This window comes from Hibiscus syriacus, unplaced genomic scaffold (genome assembly GCF_006381635.1).
Source record: "Hibiscus syriacus cultivar Baekdansim isolate YM2019G1 unplaced genomic scaffold, ASM638163v2 tig00110206_pilon, whole genome shotgun sequence".
In the NCBI taxonomy this organism is placed as follows: Eukaryota; Viridiplantae; Streptophyta; class Magnoliopsida; order Malvales; family Malvaceae; genus Hibiscus; species Hibiscus syriacus.
Genome location: NW_024062627.1, coordinates 1176387 through 1193107, shown reverse-complemented (window position 1 = coordinate 1193107; position 16721 = coordinate 1176387). Strand labels below are relative to the sequence as shown.

The 16721-nt window shown below is 34.0% G+C and overlaps 1 protein-coding gene, 2 non-coding genes and 1 pseudogene across 3 annotated transcripts; 3 read left to right on the top strand and 1 right to left on the bottom strand.

The window, feature by feature from the left end:
* The first annotated feature begins 1461 nt into the window (after positions 1 to 1461).
* On the top strand, positions 1462 to 3316 carry LOC120219435 (pentatricopeptide repeat-containing protein At1g66345, mitochondrial). The gene is given in 3 exon segments (XM_039216251.1): positions 1462 to 2239; positions 2241 to 3203; positions 3205 to 3316. Coding segments are annotated over 3 exon segments (1629 nt in total). The 5' UTR covers positions 1462 to 1670; the 3' UTR covers positions 3302 to 3316.
* A 384-nt stretch (positions 3317 to 3700) lies between these two features.
* On the top strand, positions 3701 to 3773 carry TRNAF-GAA. The gene has a single exon. It is a non-coding gene; the product is annotated as a tRNA-Phe (tRNA).
* Positions 3774 to 4491: 718 nt separating this feature from the next.
* On the bottom strand, positions 4492 to 16484 carry LOC120219434 (annotated as a pseudogene).
* TRNAF-GAA lies at positions 6958 to 7030 on the top strand. Its single transcript has one exon. It is a non-coding gene; the product is annotated as a tRNA-Phe (tRNA).
* Positions 16485 to 16721: the final 237 nt, after the last annotated feature.

Sequence of the window (16721 nt, the reverse complement as noted above, 5' to 3'; positions counted from 1 at the left end):
TATTAACTAAATCGAGTTAAAAATGTTACGAGAAAAATTCAAAATTTATATCGAATAAGACAACATCATAAATGACAAACATATTTTTAGTGATGGAAAATAGAATTTTATAACCTTTTAAAATTATTTATACTAATTTTATTGATTAACGTGTTGAGATTTTATAAATATAAATGTGTAAATAAAATACAAGTATAAGATTTGATTTTTAAAATGTTTATAACTTGTTATGTGTTTATTAAAAATTTATGATTTATAAAAAAATTAAAATTTTAAAAAATATTTTTTTTTTATAAATTTAAGGATAAATTATAAATTTTTATATATTTAAAAGATATTTTCAAAAGTACTGCTTAAAAATAAAAAAAATAAAAAAAACAAAAAGGTACAATTGAGAGATTAACCAAGATATATTATTCATTAATTTAATATGTGTGTCATTCATTTAATAACAATTAATAATAGTTAACAGTATGATGTTTATTTTATAATAAAATTTAAATTTAATATTCATTTTAAAACTTTTAAAACTTTATTGCTTAAAAAATAATTAGAGATAGTTTAGTTATCATTTTTTAACTTTACCCAATTAAATAAGGAAATTGTTGATCTTAAGATTCCTACTTGATTCATGAGATTATGAGTTGCGGTTCGCTTGCTCTTGTCTGCTCTTTTGCCACATCGGTCTAGAGGAAATTGGGGATCCTTGTCGCCGCTATTTTTCTTTTACACTGCTATTTGCAGCCGTGGTCCGCCGCTATTAATCTGAAACTCGTTTATACCGCTACAGCGGAATAGCGGATGCGACACTACTACGCGTACGAGTGATGGTACACCCACACGGCGGTGGTTTTTCTTTTTTGTTGGTTTAGGAGGGAAGCTTGTTCACCCATCCACAAAGAAGAGAGCTAGTGGGCTTAAATGCTCCGTTACTTGAAAAATAATTCAAGGAGTATGTTACCCTTTTTCTAAGAAAAATGTTTTCGGTGGAATTTTATTGAATGTTAAATTTGAAGTATGTTTCCTTGTTACTATGGTTTTAGGGAGTGAAGATTTGATTACTCGAGTTTCTTATTTGTTGGTTTTTGGAGTTTCTGTAAACATTTTATCTTGAGATCAGTGTTTAGGCTAATTTGGTCTTTGTTGTTTTAATGCATTTCATTGGTTTTGATCTTTGGTTTTTGAAGTTCCTATAAATGTTCTTAATTTTTCTGAAACTGTTTGTACAAATGATTGATGCTTGTGTGAAAGAGTTTTCTTCCTAATAGCATATGGTAATTCTAGAACTAAAGCTGAAAATTGGTTGCTTTCGTCGGTTTGATGTTTCAGAATCATCATTTTAGGGTTTACTGTTAATTTAACGTTTCCTTGTTTATCTATATATATTGACATTTGTATGAATGTTGCTATTAACCACTTTTATTGTTTTCTGATATGATATAGCAAGTACTGAATGAATAAGAGTCAGATGCAAAAGTCGGAGTAGAACGATTTCTTAATTTTTCACTTGACACACAAGTTGAAGATGATATGAAATTATTGTCCATGTTTCAGGTATGCTAACATTGATCGGTTCATCTGTGAAGTGCTTGATTCAATTTCAAAGAAAATGCATGTTTCGGAGGTTGAAGCAGTGGATGTGATTGCATCTCCGTGACAGTTGCAGGTCAATGGCTTTGTTCAGTAGAAAACTTCAATACTTTTTAGTTCCCACATCTATCAACAACGCTGCTTCCGTTGCAGTAAAGAAGTCCATCATTATCCCCTCTCAGTTGGTCATGCAATCGAGCAAAGACTCAATTGTCAATTTTATCTCCGACATATTCAAGGAAACCCATAACTGGGATACTCTCACTAGAACTTTATCTTCTCTGCAATTAACCCACTCCATTGTTCAACAAGTACTTCTCCAACTCCAGCTGCCTGATCATGCAAGATCTGCTTTGAACTTCTTTCACTGGTCAGCAAAGACCCAAAATTTCCAACACCGGATTTACTCTTATTGCATTGCAGTTCATATTTTGGTTCGTGCCCAACAATTAGCCGATGCTAAAGTATTGCTCCACTCAGCTTTGAAAACAAGTGTAGCCGGGTCAACTAGATACTGCATGGTGGAATCTTTACTAGTTAGTTACAAAGTTGTTGATTCGAGTCCTTTGGTGTTCGACTTGTTGGTTCAAGCTTATGCAAAGTTGAGAATGTTTGAGGATGGTTTTGAGGTTTGTTGCTGCTTGGAGAACAGGATTTTGTCTGAACTTGTCAAGTTTTAATGCCTTGCTTCATGGGATGCAAAAATCTGGTGAAAATGCAATGGTTTGGAAGGTTTACGAGCATATGATTCGCAAAAGGAAATACCCGAATGAAATCACAGTAAGGATAATGATTAGTGCTTTGTGTAAAGAAGGGAAGTTGCAAACTGTGGTAGAATTGTTGGATAGAATTCATGGTAAGAGATGCTCTCCAATAGTTATTGTTAATTCGAATTTGGTGTTTAAGGTTATAGAAGAAGGTAGAATTGAGGAGGGTATGGAATTATTAAAGAGCATGTTGCAAAAGAACTTGATTCTCGATACCATTGCTTCCTCTTTAGTTGTTTATACAAAATTGAAGCTTGGGAATTTGGAGTCAGCATGGGAGGTGTATGACGAGATGCTTAAGAGAGGCTTCAGTGCCAACACTTTTCTCTTTTCATCGTTCATTAAAGCATATTGCGACAGGGGCAATATTCAAGAAGCAGAAAGCATGTTGCAAGAGATGAAAAATATGGGTTTGAAGCCATATGATGAAACTTTTAACCATTTGATCGTGGGATGTTATAAAGCTGGAGAATTCAAAGCCGGTGTGGAGCACTTTGAGGAAATGATTAGTAGAGGACTCGTTCCAAGTCGTTCCTCATTCAATGAAATGGTGAGAGGGCTTTGCGAAAATGGGGATTCAGAGAAAGCTAACGGGTTCTTAACCGTTGTGCTAGATAAAGGATTTACACCTGACCAAGTCACATATCTTCATCTTATGTCTGGTTATGAAAAACAGGGGAAGATGCAACAAGTTCTCAAGTTATACTTCGAAATGGAGTATAGATCACTATCTCCTGGATTAGCGATTTTTTCAACGTTGATTACAGGTCTTTGTAACTGTGGAAGGCTAGAGGAAGCTGAGAAGTATTTAAGAATAATGGAAGATCGTTGTATAGGATCGAGTGAAGACATATGAAACTTTAATAACAGGTCACCTCAAAATGGTGACAAAACAAAGGCTGGCCTCCTTCAGAATGAGATGGCTGCAAGAAGGATTGAAGTAGCTTAACATTATTTTAATTTTACTTTAGCATTTTTAGCACAAGCAGCATTCATTTCTCTCTTTGTTTGATGTATATTTGCAAGAAACCAATGCAGTTTGATTTAGAATTACTCTCTGAGAGTGAAGGAGATTTAACAAGCAAAATGAGGAACGAAAGGAGTCCTTGAATTCATAGTAGTGTACAAAAAAAAAACTTTGATGAGTGGAACTGTACATAAACTAATGAGATATCTAACTTGAAACTTGTCTGGATGTTATGGTGCTTCGCTTCACTTCACTTATCCTATCAGCGTTAATTTAATCCTGTAATTAGAAGTTTCACTTAATTCTTTATATGTTTAGGGCTACAAATTTCTAAAGGTAATACGATATATATAATAATTATTAACATGCAATCATCGCGGGGATAGCTCAGTTGGGAGAGCGTCAGACTGAAGATCTGAAGGTCGCGTGTTCGATCCACGCTCACCGCAATTTTTCTTTTATTTGTTTTCTTTTCTTGACAAATCCAAACCGTCGCCAGAAGTAAATATCTCAACCGTCGAAATGGCTTTCTGTTTTAAGTCTAATTTTTTTTATCAAATATCCCTTAAAACCTGGACCGTCCAAATGGGAAAACTTTAATGCCTTGAAATCTGGACCGTTTAAATGGAAAAACCTGAATAAGATACGACACTCGAATCAAGATTCAAGCAAACTTCAGCAAAATTTCAAAGAACCAAAAAGAATTGCATTTAAGCTGAAGATGGTATATTGTGGATGCTTGGAATTTGAACATCAACAAATTCAACTTAATTATTTTTAATTAAATTTGAGTTTTTAATCTATATCTGAATCAAATGATTCTTGACCTTAAATTAAAAAAATATTTATTTAGACTAATATATAAAAGAAAATATTTAATAAAAGGTAAACCCATTAAGACGTTAGGTTCCAAATGTAGTATTTTTCATTTTTATTATTTTAATAAATTTCATTGTTTCAACATTCAATATTATATCAATTTTTTGAATTCTAAAATTTATATATAAAAAAAGAAAATTTATTTTAAATCAAATACAAATTTTAATATTAATTATAATTAAAATAATACCCTTTTATCATTATACTATATTTTTTAACTAACTTGAGTTTAGAATATTTTTATTTTTATTAATCTTAGAATAAATATAAGGTACTATTTATTCAAAGATAACTCTAAACCCTTTGACATTAGGCTTATACGTCTGACATTCATCGGGTATTGAGTTTAGATTTTAACAATCATTTTTTTCTTTAATATATTTCTTACTTCACTTGTGTTGTATCTTAATTTTTAATCTATTGCTAATCAATTTTGAACATTTTACTTAATTTTTTTATTATATATTTTTATATTTTTGCTAATATATTTCTTACAATAAACACAAGTAAAAACACACACTACGGCAAAATTATTCTACAGCGGTGTTTGATGTAGATATCTCTTGTCAATTTTGAATTTTGCTAACGCACAAAAAAAAACGTGATTTTTCTTTTAAAAAATTCGACCCGATTGGCATTTGATGTAGATATTTCATAAGACGACTCGATTAAAAATAATTTTCAATCAAAATTTTATAATATATATAAATATGCATTGCATGCTAGCTCTTCACAACTTAACATTTAGCAAAGAAAGAAAAACCCTTGGTGTTCTGTCTTTGCATGTACTGCGAAACAGTGAGTATAATAATCCACGTGTTTTTGTTTTCAATTTTTGGAACATTGGCATCTCCGGTCATGTCCCGAACAATCCACGGCACCGCCATTGTCAACAAACACAAGCATTAATGGATGGTTGCTTATGGTCGGAAATATGAGAGCAAATCGGAGAAGGAGAAGGTGAAGTTGGAATATATTGAGAGCTTCAACAATGGCGGACTGAATGAATTCGCCGACATGACACATGATGAATTCATTGCAGCTCACTGATGCAAAACGACCCCGAAATGTCCAAATAAACCCCGAAATGTTGAAATCAACATCTTTTTTGTATGAGAACCTCTCAGATATTCCGACAAGCTTAAATTGGAATGACCAAGATGCTGTCACTCCTGTTAAGAATCAGGGTAATTATGCCACCAGTCGATAATTTCCTTAGGCTTCATAGTTTAAACTCCAAAGTTCACCTTATGTTTAATTTAGTCCATATATCCACTAATATTTAAAATATAAAAAAAATAAAAGGAAAAGAAGAATTGAGTAACGAGCTTATAAATGAGTCGATCAACGAGCTTATAGATGAGCCAATAAACGAGCTGTAAATGAGTCAATAAGCAAATTTGTTCGTGAACGTAAATGAATCGAACTAACTTATGTTCGTGCTTGTTTATTTATTAAATAAACATAAAAAAATTGTTCGTACTCATTTATTTAGCTTAATAAACTAACGTTATACGAATAGTTCACAATCAAAGCATTGAACACTATGTTTATTTACACCCCTATGCTTTCCTATATAATATTGCAGGCTGTTGTTTGGCATTTTCAACCGTGGCAGCCGTGGAAGGGATAATGAAAATCAAAACCGGTAAACTAATCTAATTATCGGAGCAACAACTGGTGGATTGCAGCAGCACAAATGGAGGGAACCAGGAGGATATATGACGAGCAGGGTTTCAAATCACGGTCTGAAAACGTGATATTGCCCATGAAATAGCGTTTCGTCGCCGTCCGAGTTACCTGCTACACCCGTGACGGCCACAATAACAGTAAACTTGAAATGACCGAAAATTTGATTGCAACCGCGATTTGAAACCCTGATGACGAGTGCTTCTGAATACATTAACCGATAACCACAGTAGAAAGCTACCCATATGAGGCAAAGCAGGGAGCTTGCTACATGGAGAAACAAATAAACAAAGTGGCCACCATCAGTGGCTATCAGTGCCCGAAAACGACGAAGAAGCGTTGCTTATGGTCAGAATCATGCGTTGGCCATTGTTGGATATGAAGAAGGTTTGGACTATTGGTTTAGGGTTTAGGATTTATGAAAAAACAAAAGGGGTGCCAATACGCCATATGCCTTATGTGGTATCGCCATGCACGCTTCCCACCCACTTCCATAACTTCGTAAATTAGGGACGTAAATGAATCGGGCTTCGATGAATAATAATATATTCGAGTTTGTTTATTTTTTTAAGGTGTTTATATTTGTTTGTTTAATATTATGGTATATGTATTGGTGGTGGGTCTGTTGTTGCATTTAGTTCCTTCTTGTCTGTTGTTGTATGTGGTCTGTCTGAAGTTTGAACTATCACTTTTGTATTCCGGCGTTGCTTTTGTATCAACAGTCTCATATATAATTACGGTAATTTTAATCCTTATTTTTTTATTTATAAAATTAATTGATTGATGATAAATAAATCTACTGTTAAAAATAATTTTATTTAATATGGATTATTATTTTTAGTCAAAAACTAAATAAGAAATATAATCATATACGGATTGAAAATGCGATAAGATTGTACTGTGCGATAATTAAAAGTTGTATGGATTTATGGTGCTTTCACTTTGCTTGACTGATCCTATTATCGTTAATCTAATTCTCTAATTAGAAGTTTTTCTTCATCCTACATGGCTTAAAATTTCTATTTATAATACAATATATATTAAAATTGTACTCAAATGACCATCGCGGGGATAGCTCAGATGGGAGAGCGTCAGACTGAAGATCTGAAGGTCGCGTGTTCGATCCACGCTCACCGCATTTACTCATTTTTTTTTCTTTTCTTTTCAGATCCAGAAGCAAATAGCTCAAAACCTCCGCCCTCGAAATTGCTTTCTGTTTTCACTCTACTTTTTAATCAAATATCCCTTAAAACCTGGACCGTCCAAATGGAAAAACTTTAATGCTTGAAATCTGAGCCGTTTAAATGAAAAAAACCTTAATAAGATGCGCAAACTTATTTATCAACCAATATAAGCAGAAATTCAAAGGAAAGAAAATTTTGGCATTAACCCCCTCAAATTCAACTTAATTATTTTTAATAAAATCTTTTGGCGTCTTCTAGGACTCATTTGTTACTTACATCTTTTAGGAGCTTTAGATTCATCCTTCATTTGTTCCAACTGACTCTGAACATCCTTTATTTCTTGTTGTGTGGTAGTCGGATTTATATTATCTGTCATTGATTGATTTTTTTCACAACTTAATGGATCCATGAACTTAAACTATGATACCAATTTATCAGGAACTAATGATGAAATCAGGTACATTTCTAATATTTCATTTCTATAGTACTGTCTAATAGCTAAAGACTACTAAAGAACCTAATACTGTATTTATACTGTATTTATGTTTACATGACTGATATAGAAAAAATATACGAAATACAACACTTATTTACCAAGAATCGATATTACATGGGGGAAAAATTTTAAAGCATGAAATCATTCAGGTTTGTTCTCTTAAGGGTTTTCGGGAAGCATTTTTGATGAAGAATGCTGTTGAGTCTCATCTGGTATAGATATTGAAGAATCAATCCATGGTCCATCCATGGATGGGCTTCCTGGGACCTGACTGTCATGTGAACATGCTGATACATTAGTTTGGCTGTCGTGAGAAAGCACCTCGAAGGCTCTGAACCTCGCATCCCGATCCCCATCCCTTCGCTTGATCAATGGAGCCTGGACTGGAATCTTTCCTTCCATCATGCTTACAACTGATGACATTGATGGTCTTAGAGTGGGAGAGGGATTGGTGCATAGAAGAGCCAGGTTGAGCATCCGTGAAGCCTCTTTGTTTGAGTACTTTGAACCGAGGCTCGGATCAACAAGCTCCAAAAGGTTTCCTTGCTCTTGCTGGACATAGGCCTGCGTAGCATGTAAGATTCATGAAAAAGGTTCATTCCCTTGAGATCACAAAACAAGGAAATAACTCGAAAACGAAACCGAAGGTTACCCAATCAAGGAGATAAACAAACTCCTCCTTTGGCCTGTAATTTGTATTGCTCTTCCCACTGACGATCTCCAACAGAACAACACCAAAGCTATAACATCTGCCTTGTCAGTCAAGTAACCCCTCATTGCATATTCTGGTGCCATGTAACCTCTGATTAAGAAACACAGAAGAACGTTGAATATGGCAGCAGACAAAATGAACCCTCGAATAACTATCCGAGAACAATACCAAGTTAATATAGCCATCTGTGCACAATATTTGACATATTATATGTAATCTAAATCATGCTTTTATTATATTAAAATGTTGCTTAAATCTGAATAAAGTTATAGGAAATGCAATTTGAGGTAGACCAGACTTACATTGTTCCCGCTATTCTTGTGCTGATATGAGTGTTCTCTTCTTCATCGAGCTTGGCTAATCCAAAGTCAGAGATCTTAGCATTGAGATCCTTATCAAGAAGCACATTTGTTGCCTTAATATCCCTGTGGACGATTTTAAGTCTTGATTCCTCATGAAGATAAGCTAGCCCTCTTGCAATCCCCATGCATATTTCTTTCTCGTAGACCAGTCCAGGGCAAGCCGTTGTTCATCCTTACCTGAAACAAAACGATTAAACAAAAAGGAGAGATTTTTAGTCATAATTATCAGTCTATAAATAGTGTTTAATGTATTATATTAGTGTTGGCGAAAGCAGCTACCAAAAAGTGCACGAGCAAGACTGTTGTTTTCCAAGTACTCATATATTAACAACAACTGATTTCCTTCAATGCAACAGCCATAAAGCTTCACAAGGTTCGGGTGTTGCAACGCCGAAATCATCCCTATCTCATTCACGAATTCACGATTTCCTTGCTTAGATTTAGAGGATAGCTGCTTTACCGCAATTACTGTACCATCTGACAGTACTCCCTACAATCAAACAGAGTTCAGAAAAAAGTTCAAAAAGATAATCCCTCCATTAATTTAGCATGAAAATGGATATGCCATAATCTAGAAACTTCTGTATTTCGAAATCTACAATTATGATGTTTCCATCTGGGTAAAATGATAAATTGATACCTTGTAAACTGGCCCAAATCCACCTTCACCAATCTTATTTGCGGAATCGAAGTTATTTGTTGCAGCCTTAATTTGTCTTAAACTGAAATAGCCAGTCTGAAGTTCTAGCCCAAGAAGCTCTGCAATATCAACAGATCAAAATATTTAAACAATAATAGATTCTAATCTTCTTTCATGGTAAAGATTAGTACAGGTGAGTCTTCCTGTGGGAATCCCAGGACTGCCAGGCGGACGTGGTTTGAGTCATTCATATCATAGTGCATAGTTAAAGGGATTTAAAGCTCATTTCGGTTTATTTTTTACAATAGTAGCGAGTTTTAGATGCTAAAAATTGGCTTCTTACCATTGTTTTCGTTGTCCTTGCCCCCCAAGTAACCAGTTAGTCGGAGGATGACTAACAGCAAGACGAGAATCACACATGAACCTATCACAATACCAGCAATAGCTCCACCTGATAACCCTTCTCCAGTGTCAACCTCAAAGTCTAAACCATGATATAGAGTTGATGTCAATGAAAAATTAGAAATGAGCCAGTTCTTCGATTCGATGTGCACTTACTCGGAGTTACTGTAATAGCAGATATAAGTGGTCCATAGACCCCTCTATCAGGAATGGCTGTGGTTCCCTTCCCTCTCCAGAATAAGTGAATCTCCAAAGTGCTTCCATTTACATCAACATTGAATTCCCTGGTGACTCCCTTTCCAACACCACCAGCTTTCTCCATGATATTGAAATTCTCCAAAACTACCTGTCCCTGTATAAAATTTGAGTTTTAGCTGCTGCAATCATACTGAATTACAGGACAAAAGGTCATCGAACATGGATATATTTAGACTTACTTGAATTGATACGTCGAAAAACCGTCTTCCAAGACTATCAAATGTCTGATTATCAGAGAACATTATTTCAGCAAAGTGAAGCTGAACTTTATAATTGCCTTGTAGCAAACATAAGCCATAGTACTTCAGTGATTGTGGTGCGAGGCGTGCACTTTTGTAGAACTCCTGACCATTCACAGTCGATGAAGTTCTTACAGTGTAAAGACCATTATCATTTCCCATATAAACCCCTGTGCTACTATAGGCCCACTTATTAGCTGAATTAAAGAAGTTTGATGGACCAAGGGTGCTTAAATCCTCTTCATAGTCATCTCCATCTACACTCATACGCTCCCCTCCACAATTAATAAACAAGGAATGGTCTGCAAATACATACATGTGTGTATCAGAAAATTTATGATGAGAAGCACAAGAAGATTGAATTAAAAATTTAAAAGTAATCAATAGTAGTAAAATAAGTAATTATGCTTACGGTTAGGGTTTTGGGGACAAGGAAGGTCCTTCCTTAAGCACCAAGAAACTCTGCAAAACACACATTTAGTTTGAACACCGGTTATTTTTCTTAATTCAGTTACAATGGAAATATATATACAATAAGAAAAGAATAATACTTACGAACTGCTATCTGCTGTGGATGAGGAACCAGATACTAAGTTCCTGTTAAGTGATAATGAGATGATTTTGGAGAATTCAGAAGATTGGCACATTAAACTTTAAATGATTGAGAAATTCTACGAAAATATTAAGAGGCTTACACATTTGATTGTTGGCAACTTGTTTGAGACGATGTAAAATTGTTGTAAGACAAGTCTCTGCAATGAAATATTTTTAGAAAGAATCAGTAAGTTTATGAACTAACAGTCAATAGAAAACAATCAACATACTTGACAAGGTCGATCAGAGATGAACATACATGTTGTTGTCGCTATTTAATATCCAAGAAGGCACTTCTCCGCTCAATGAGTTGTTAGTGAGAAACCTAAATCATGAAACACGAACATCTCGGTTTTTGTTATACGTGGAGAAAAAAAAATATCAAGGTAAAATAGTATAGCCTTACTAAAAATAAGCTTTTCGATTCTATAATCGCACTAGAAGTTTTTGTTTATCAACTTACAAGTAATCTAAGCTTGCCAAATCCTGAAATGTCCCTGGAATTTGACCACTTAAGCGGTTGAAGCTCAGGTCCCTATGATAGAAATCAAAAGTAAAAAGTGTTCTATTAGTAACCGTTAAGCATTTCAAGAAATTTTAGAATAATTATCATCCTAAAATCTTACAGACTTCTCATTGTTTACCTATGTTATCCAGACAAGGAAGTGAGTGTAGGATATAGATAAGTGTACTAAATAGAAGCTCAATTGTTTTAAAGCTTTTCCTCATATTGGAAGATCATATCTCGACACCTTTGTTGATATAACCTTTTTTTTGAGCTTTTGGTTTTTTGGAGAAAAAAAACTGAAAATTTTGGACAAAATAAAGATAAAACAATTGTGATGCCTTGCTCGGATACAATATATGTCGGATAAAGGTTTGGTTAGATTTTTTCTATGTTTTTCCATGTATTTGCAGTATCCCTGAGGGTCATATCCCCGTACCCATATGTCGAACACATGTGCTTCAAGAAAACAAAGTCGTACGAGTAATCAACAAGTATGCAACTTACACTGTTTTCAATGATGTCATTTCCCCTACATAGGCAGGGATTGAACCAGTAATCAAGCAATTTCGTAGCACCCTGTGTCACAGAATTCAAATAAATTCTCTGATGAGCTCAGGATATATAAAACATAACGTACGGAAAAAATCTTACAGTAACTCGTAGTCAACTCACAATTCTCTCATATCTCTCATTCCCTCCAAATTTGGGAAAGCTGAACTTGCCCCGCTCAAATCAGATATCCTCCTGAAAGAAATGATGAGATATTACAAATTTACAGTTACTTGATACCTTTATCTTTGATAAATAATCTTTTTCATTACTCAAACATTTCATTTTTTCCACTAAAATACTCGTGATTGCACTTGGGTTTGACATATATTCAAATATGGGTATGACTGTAATCCACTAAATATATGAAAAACTTGAAAAAGAAAAGAAACAAAAAAACACAACCCCATCACCTATACATGTGTCAGACATATGCTCATATCTAATATTGACCCCATGTCCTGGTAATGTTTGTCTATATGAAGGAAGAAGACTCACAATTCAGTTAAGTTCTTTAAATCAGATAAGGTAGAAGGAATTGGTCCTTCCATTGATGTGCCTTGCATATCCCTGCAAGAGATTTAAAGTTCCTTAAATAAAATGAAAAGATTAAAAAAAGATGGGCTTCGACTTTAAATCAGCTTCTCAAATTAAATGCTCAAAGTTTGATTTGATACTCACAATCTTGTAAGTATGGTCCAGTTCCCAATGAAATTCGGTATCTTTCCAGACAAACTACTTCCATCAATCCGGCTGCAAGAAGAAGCACGTCAGATTATCAAAGGAGGAAAGAGCCAGAACCATAAAATAATGATCATAACATCAAAGTATAATTACACTTACAAATCAGTTAAGTTTTTCAAATTGCCAAAAGATTCTGGTATTGCCCCTGTAAAATTGTTTGCAGAAAGAAGGCTGCATTTCAAGTCGCAAAGAACAAATTAAGTAGCATATTCAATCAATAAAAGATTTTTGAAATCAAATAAGGGAAAATTTTAGAAATATCCCAATGCAAATTTCATCATATTGTTTATGTTAATCATGAACGAAACATTTCAATGAATGAGACGAAAGAACTCACAGTCTATACAAGCGTCCCAAATTTCCTAAATTGGAAGGTAGAGATCCCCCAAGCAGATTATCTTCCAAAACCCTAAAAGTCCAATTCAAATTGTAATCAATGTACCATTAGCGAACCTTTTAGTTCAATTAAAGGGATAATCCTTCATGACTTACAGTTCTTGAAGTGTTGAAATTTCACCGATTTCTCGAGGAATTGGACCGTTAAGACGGTTGGCCAGAAGAGACCTAAACCAATTATGAAAGATCAAGCATTTACGTTAACTTCATTGATGAATAAAATGCTTCTTAACTGATAAACTGAAACTAATAGCTTACAAATTGGTGAGAGAGAGCTGAGATAAACTCGACGGGATCGATCCGTTAAGATAGTTGCGAGAGAAATCGCTGTTGAACAATGGAAAACTTTGCTACGTAATTCCCAATCACATATAACAAATGAAGCAATCAATCAAGTGGATTAGTCAATTCCACTTACATTACTTGCAGACGAGTAAGATTTCCAAGTTCAGGAGGTAAAACTCCAGTCAAATTGTGACCCTTTATCAAACTGTTACAGCAATTAAAACAAAAAAGTGAGTAACTTCATTGTATATATTAATCTTAAAATGGAGAAAGGATCATATACATTTGAGTGACGTGACATATAGTGTTGTTTCCATCAGAACAATCACATGCTATGCTGCTCTCAACAGGATCAGTAGTGTAATTCCATGATATCTCACTGCAAAAGGATTGGCTGATTCTAGAAGCATTTGGATGCTGCAATTTGGAGAATACTGTTTGCAGAGTTTGCACTGTTGCAGGCAAAAGCAGAAATTAATTCGAATTTGTCAATTAGTAAAGCCTAATGATTGATCACATCAGATTTGAACATTAAAAATAGAGTAAACTACACCATTATTCACTAAACTTTACTCTCTCTGTTATTTCGCTCACTATACTTTCAATTTTTCTAATTTACTCATTGAACTTTTGAATTACTCATGTTTTAGTCATTCTGAATTATTTTTTATTATTTTGGAATGATGTGGCATTTTATTATTATTTAATATAAAAAATATATAAGATGACCATCCACTGTTTGTCGGCATTAGACGCCACCTCGACGGCCGTATATGGTGTTCGTGCGGTCCCAGATTTCATCAGTAGCTTCATGTCGACCCTAAGTCGAAATCCGAACTCTATTTTGTTAGAACATGCTCCGAGTATGATTAAAAGTGAGAAAAACGAAACATCAGTTGCCGTCGATCGTAGTTGATGGTGGTCGTTCGGTCCCATATTTCATAGGTCGCTTTGCCTCGACCTCCTGAGTCCAAATCCGACCTTCATTTTATCAAAATTTGTTCTGAAATTTATAAATTGGAGATCAAAAGTGAGGAAACTGAAATGTTTCCTTCGAGATTCACAAATTTTTAGAAGAAGAAAATTTGGTGAAACATCTATCATTGGACTCAGCATGTCAAGACAAGTCTCTTGGTACAATTTGGGATCAAACGGATGTCGGTTTCGAAGGTCAACAGTGATGAGCAAGGGCGACAGTCGTCAACGGGGGTTGAGATGAAAAAGATAAAGGGTTAGGGTTAGGGATATCATTTTATCGTTTATTTAAATTATTTTATATTAAATAATAAAAAATGTAATGTTATAAAATAATAATAATTTTTTTAGAGGGATCAAATAAGAGCAATTTAAAAGTTCAATAAATAAATTAAAATAATAAAGTACAATGAGTGAAATATAAGAGAGTAAAATTAAACGAGGAAGGGTATAGTTTACCCTTTAAAGTAATAATTGAAGGAATTGTGAAAACCTGATATTTTTCATTACAGTGCCAAAAATGTTGAGGTACCAAGAAGTACACCGAAAGGCAAGTGATCTTGGGGAGGGGTGTGCAAATCAGGATACCCGGATTTTCGGGTACTTGATTACTTGGTATTCGTAATATTTGAATCGGTGATTTCTCGATTGTGTCCTAACTCGGATGTTGTGGGTATCTGGTAATCGGGTAACTACACTCGTTTTTTTTTCATTTTCAAATTATTAATTTTAAAAAATATACACAAATTGAAATATTCGAAACTTCGAATTACATAATCTGAACATAAAATTTAAAAGTTTAAAATACAAAATAATAATTCATAATATAAATAATTCATTATATTTATATATATATTTATATAATAAAAAATAAAAACCCAAAAAACTTAATTTTATGACTCGGATCCAACCCAGAAAATATCGGTCCACGTATCCGACCCGGTCTAATAATTTTTTTAAAAAAAATTACCTACTTTTTTTTAAATTATGATCGATGAATCGGATGAACCAGTTTGGATATTTTTACACACCCTTAACCTTTAGCAGGTCAACTTGTACAAATATTGAAGGCAAGTAGGGGAAAAGTCTATATCGTAGGCCAATATTTGGTGTCATTTGCTATATCAAATAAATGCATGAAGTTATCAAAGTTGAATTGAAAACTCAGAATCTCTATCTTCTCGGGTTCCAAACAGTCTTGGAAAGAGAAAATCCCTTTCCTTTAAAAAAAATGACAAAAGCAATTATTGAGACAATTATGCAATTATTGAGACAATGAAAGCAGCATATTTAAAGCTTAAAAAATGGATTTTTTTTCTTGTTTTGAAGCAAGTTGACAGATAGTCCATGAGAGCAGTCAATTGATTTAAAAAAATAAAATTTATGCTAAGTATGTGTTTGCTGAGAAAATGTTAGGGGTTCAAACAAAATTTTAGAATTTTTGTTTCCTTCCACTATAATTTTCCCAGTCCCGGCAACCATGGATGAAACGAGAGATAGAGATCGTCTCTGTCTCTGTCTCAATATCAAACAAAAATACAAAGCATTGCAAGTAACAGAACACTTTTGTAATCAACCAAATTCTGTAAGACTTCAAAATTTGCAGCAAAAAATTGCTAAGTTGCATATATCCATCCAGAGAAAAAAAATACGTATAGAGTTTGCATACCTTCACTATCAGGCAAAAGCAAAACTTGAGCATTTGATCCAAACCCAGTGAAGCAATTCAAAGCCAAAAAGCCCAGAAAAAGAAGGGAAACCATCCTAAATACGCAGAAAACAAACCCCGTTTCGCTCTTCTTCCACAGTCCCCGAAACTCTCTCTTTGATTTGTCTTAAAAAAAACAAAAAGTAGACACTACAACCCCTTGGAAACAACGGCAACAAGACAAAGAAATCAACGTTAAAAGCGAAGCAAATCAAATGTATCCATGCTCTGCTTTGAAGTATGATGATTTCCTTTGGAAACGAAGTGGAGCAGTTGGTGTGGTTATAAACTTATAATGTAATGGAAGTCGATTTTTTTATTGAAAAAAAAAGCAAACGTAAGAGAAGGAATTGATGTCTGATATTTTGTGTTTTGAACTAGTGGCTTCTGGGTCTTTTTAATGTAAAAGAAAAGAAATAAGCTGAGAAGATGGAATAGAATGGGGAGGAGCCGCCGTTTAAGGCTTTCTATTTAAGCGGGCGCCGTCACACGCTTTGCTTTTTTGCGGCGATTACCGACATTTAATACTTGAAGTTCACAGAGTCTAAATTAATACTTATATACACAGTATTTATACTTTACCTACTATATATGTCTCACATATTGTATATTTGTTCTTATAAAATATTTAAAAAGTTTGAGGCAATTTTTGTTCATAGGATTTGTCCTATTTTTCTTTCTTTTTCCTCAACCGTTATTTGTTTCTTTTTTTCTTTATCTTATAATAGACGATGACCAGTATTGATTTTAGGCATCAATTGTTAGTTTTCATTGTTT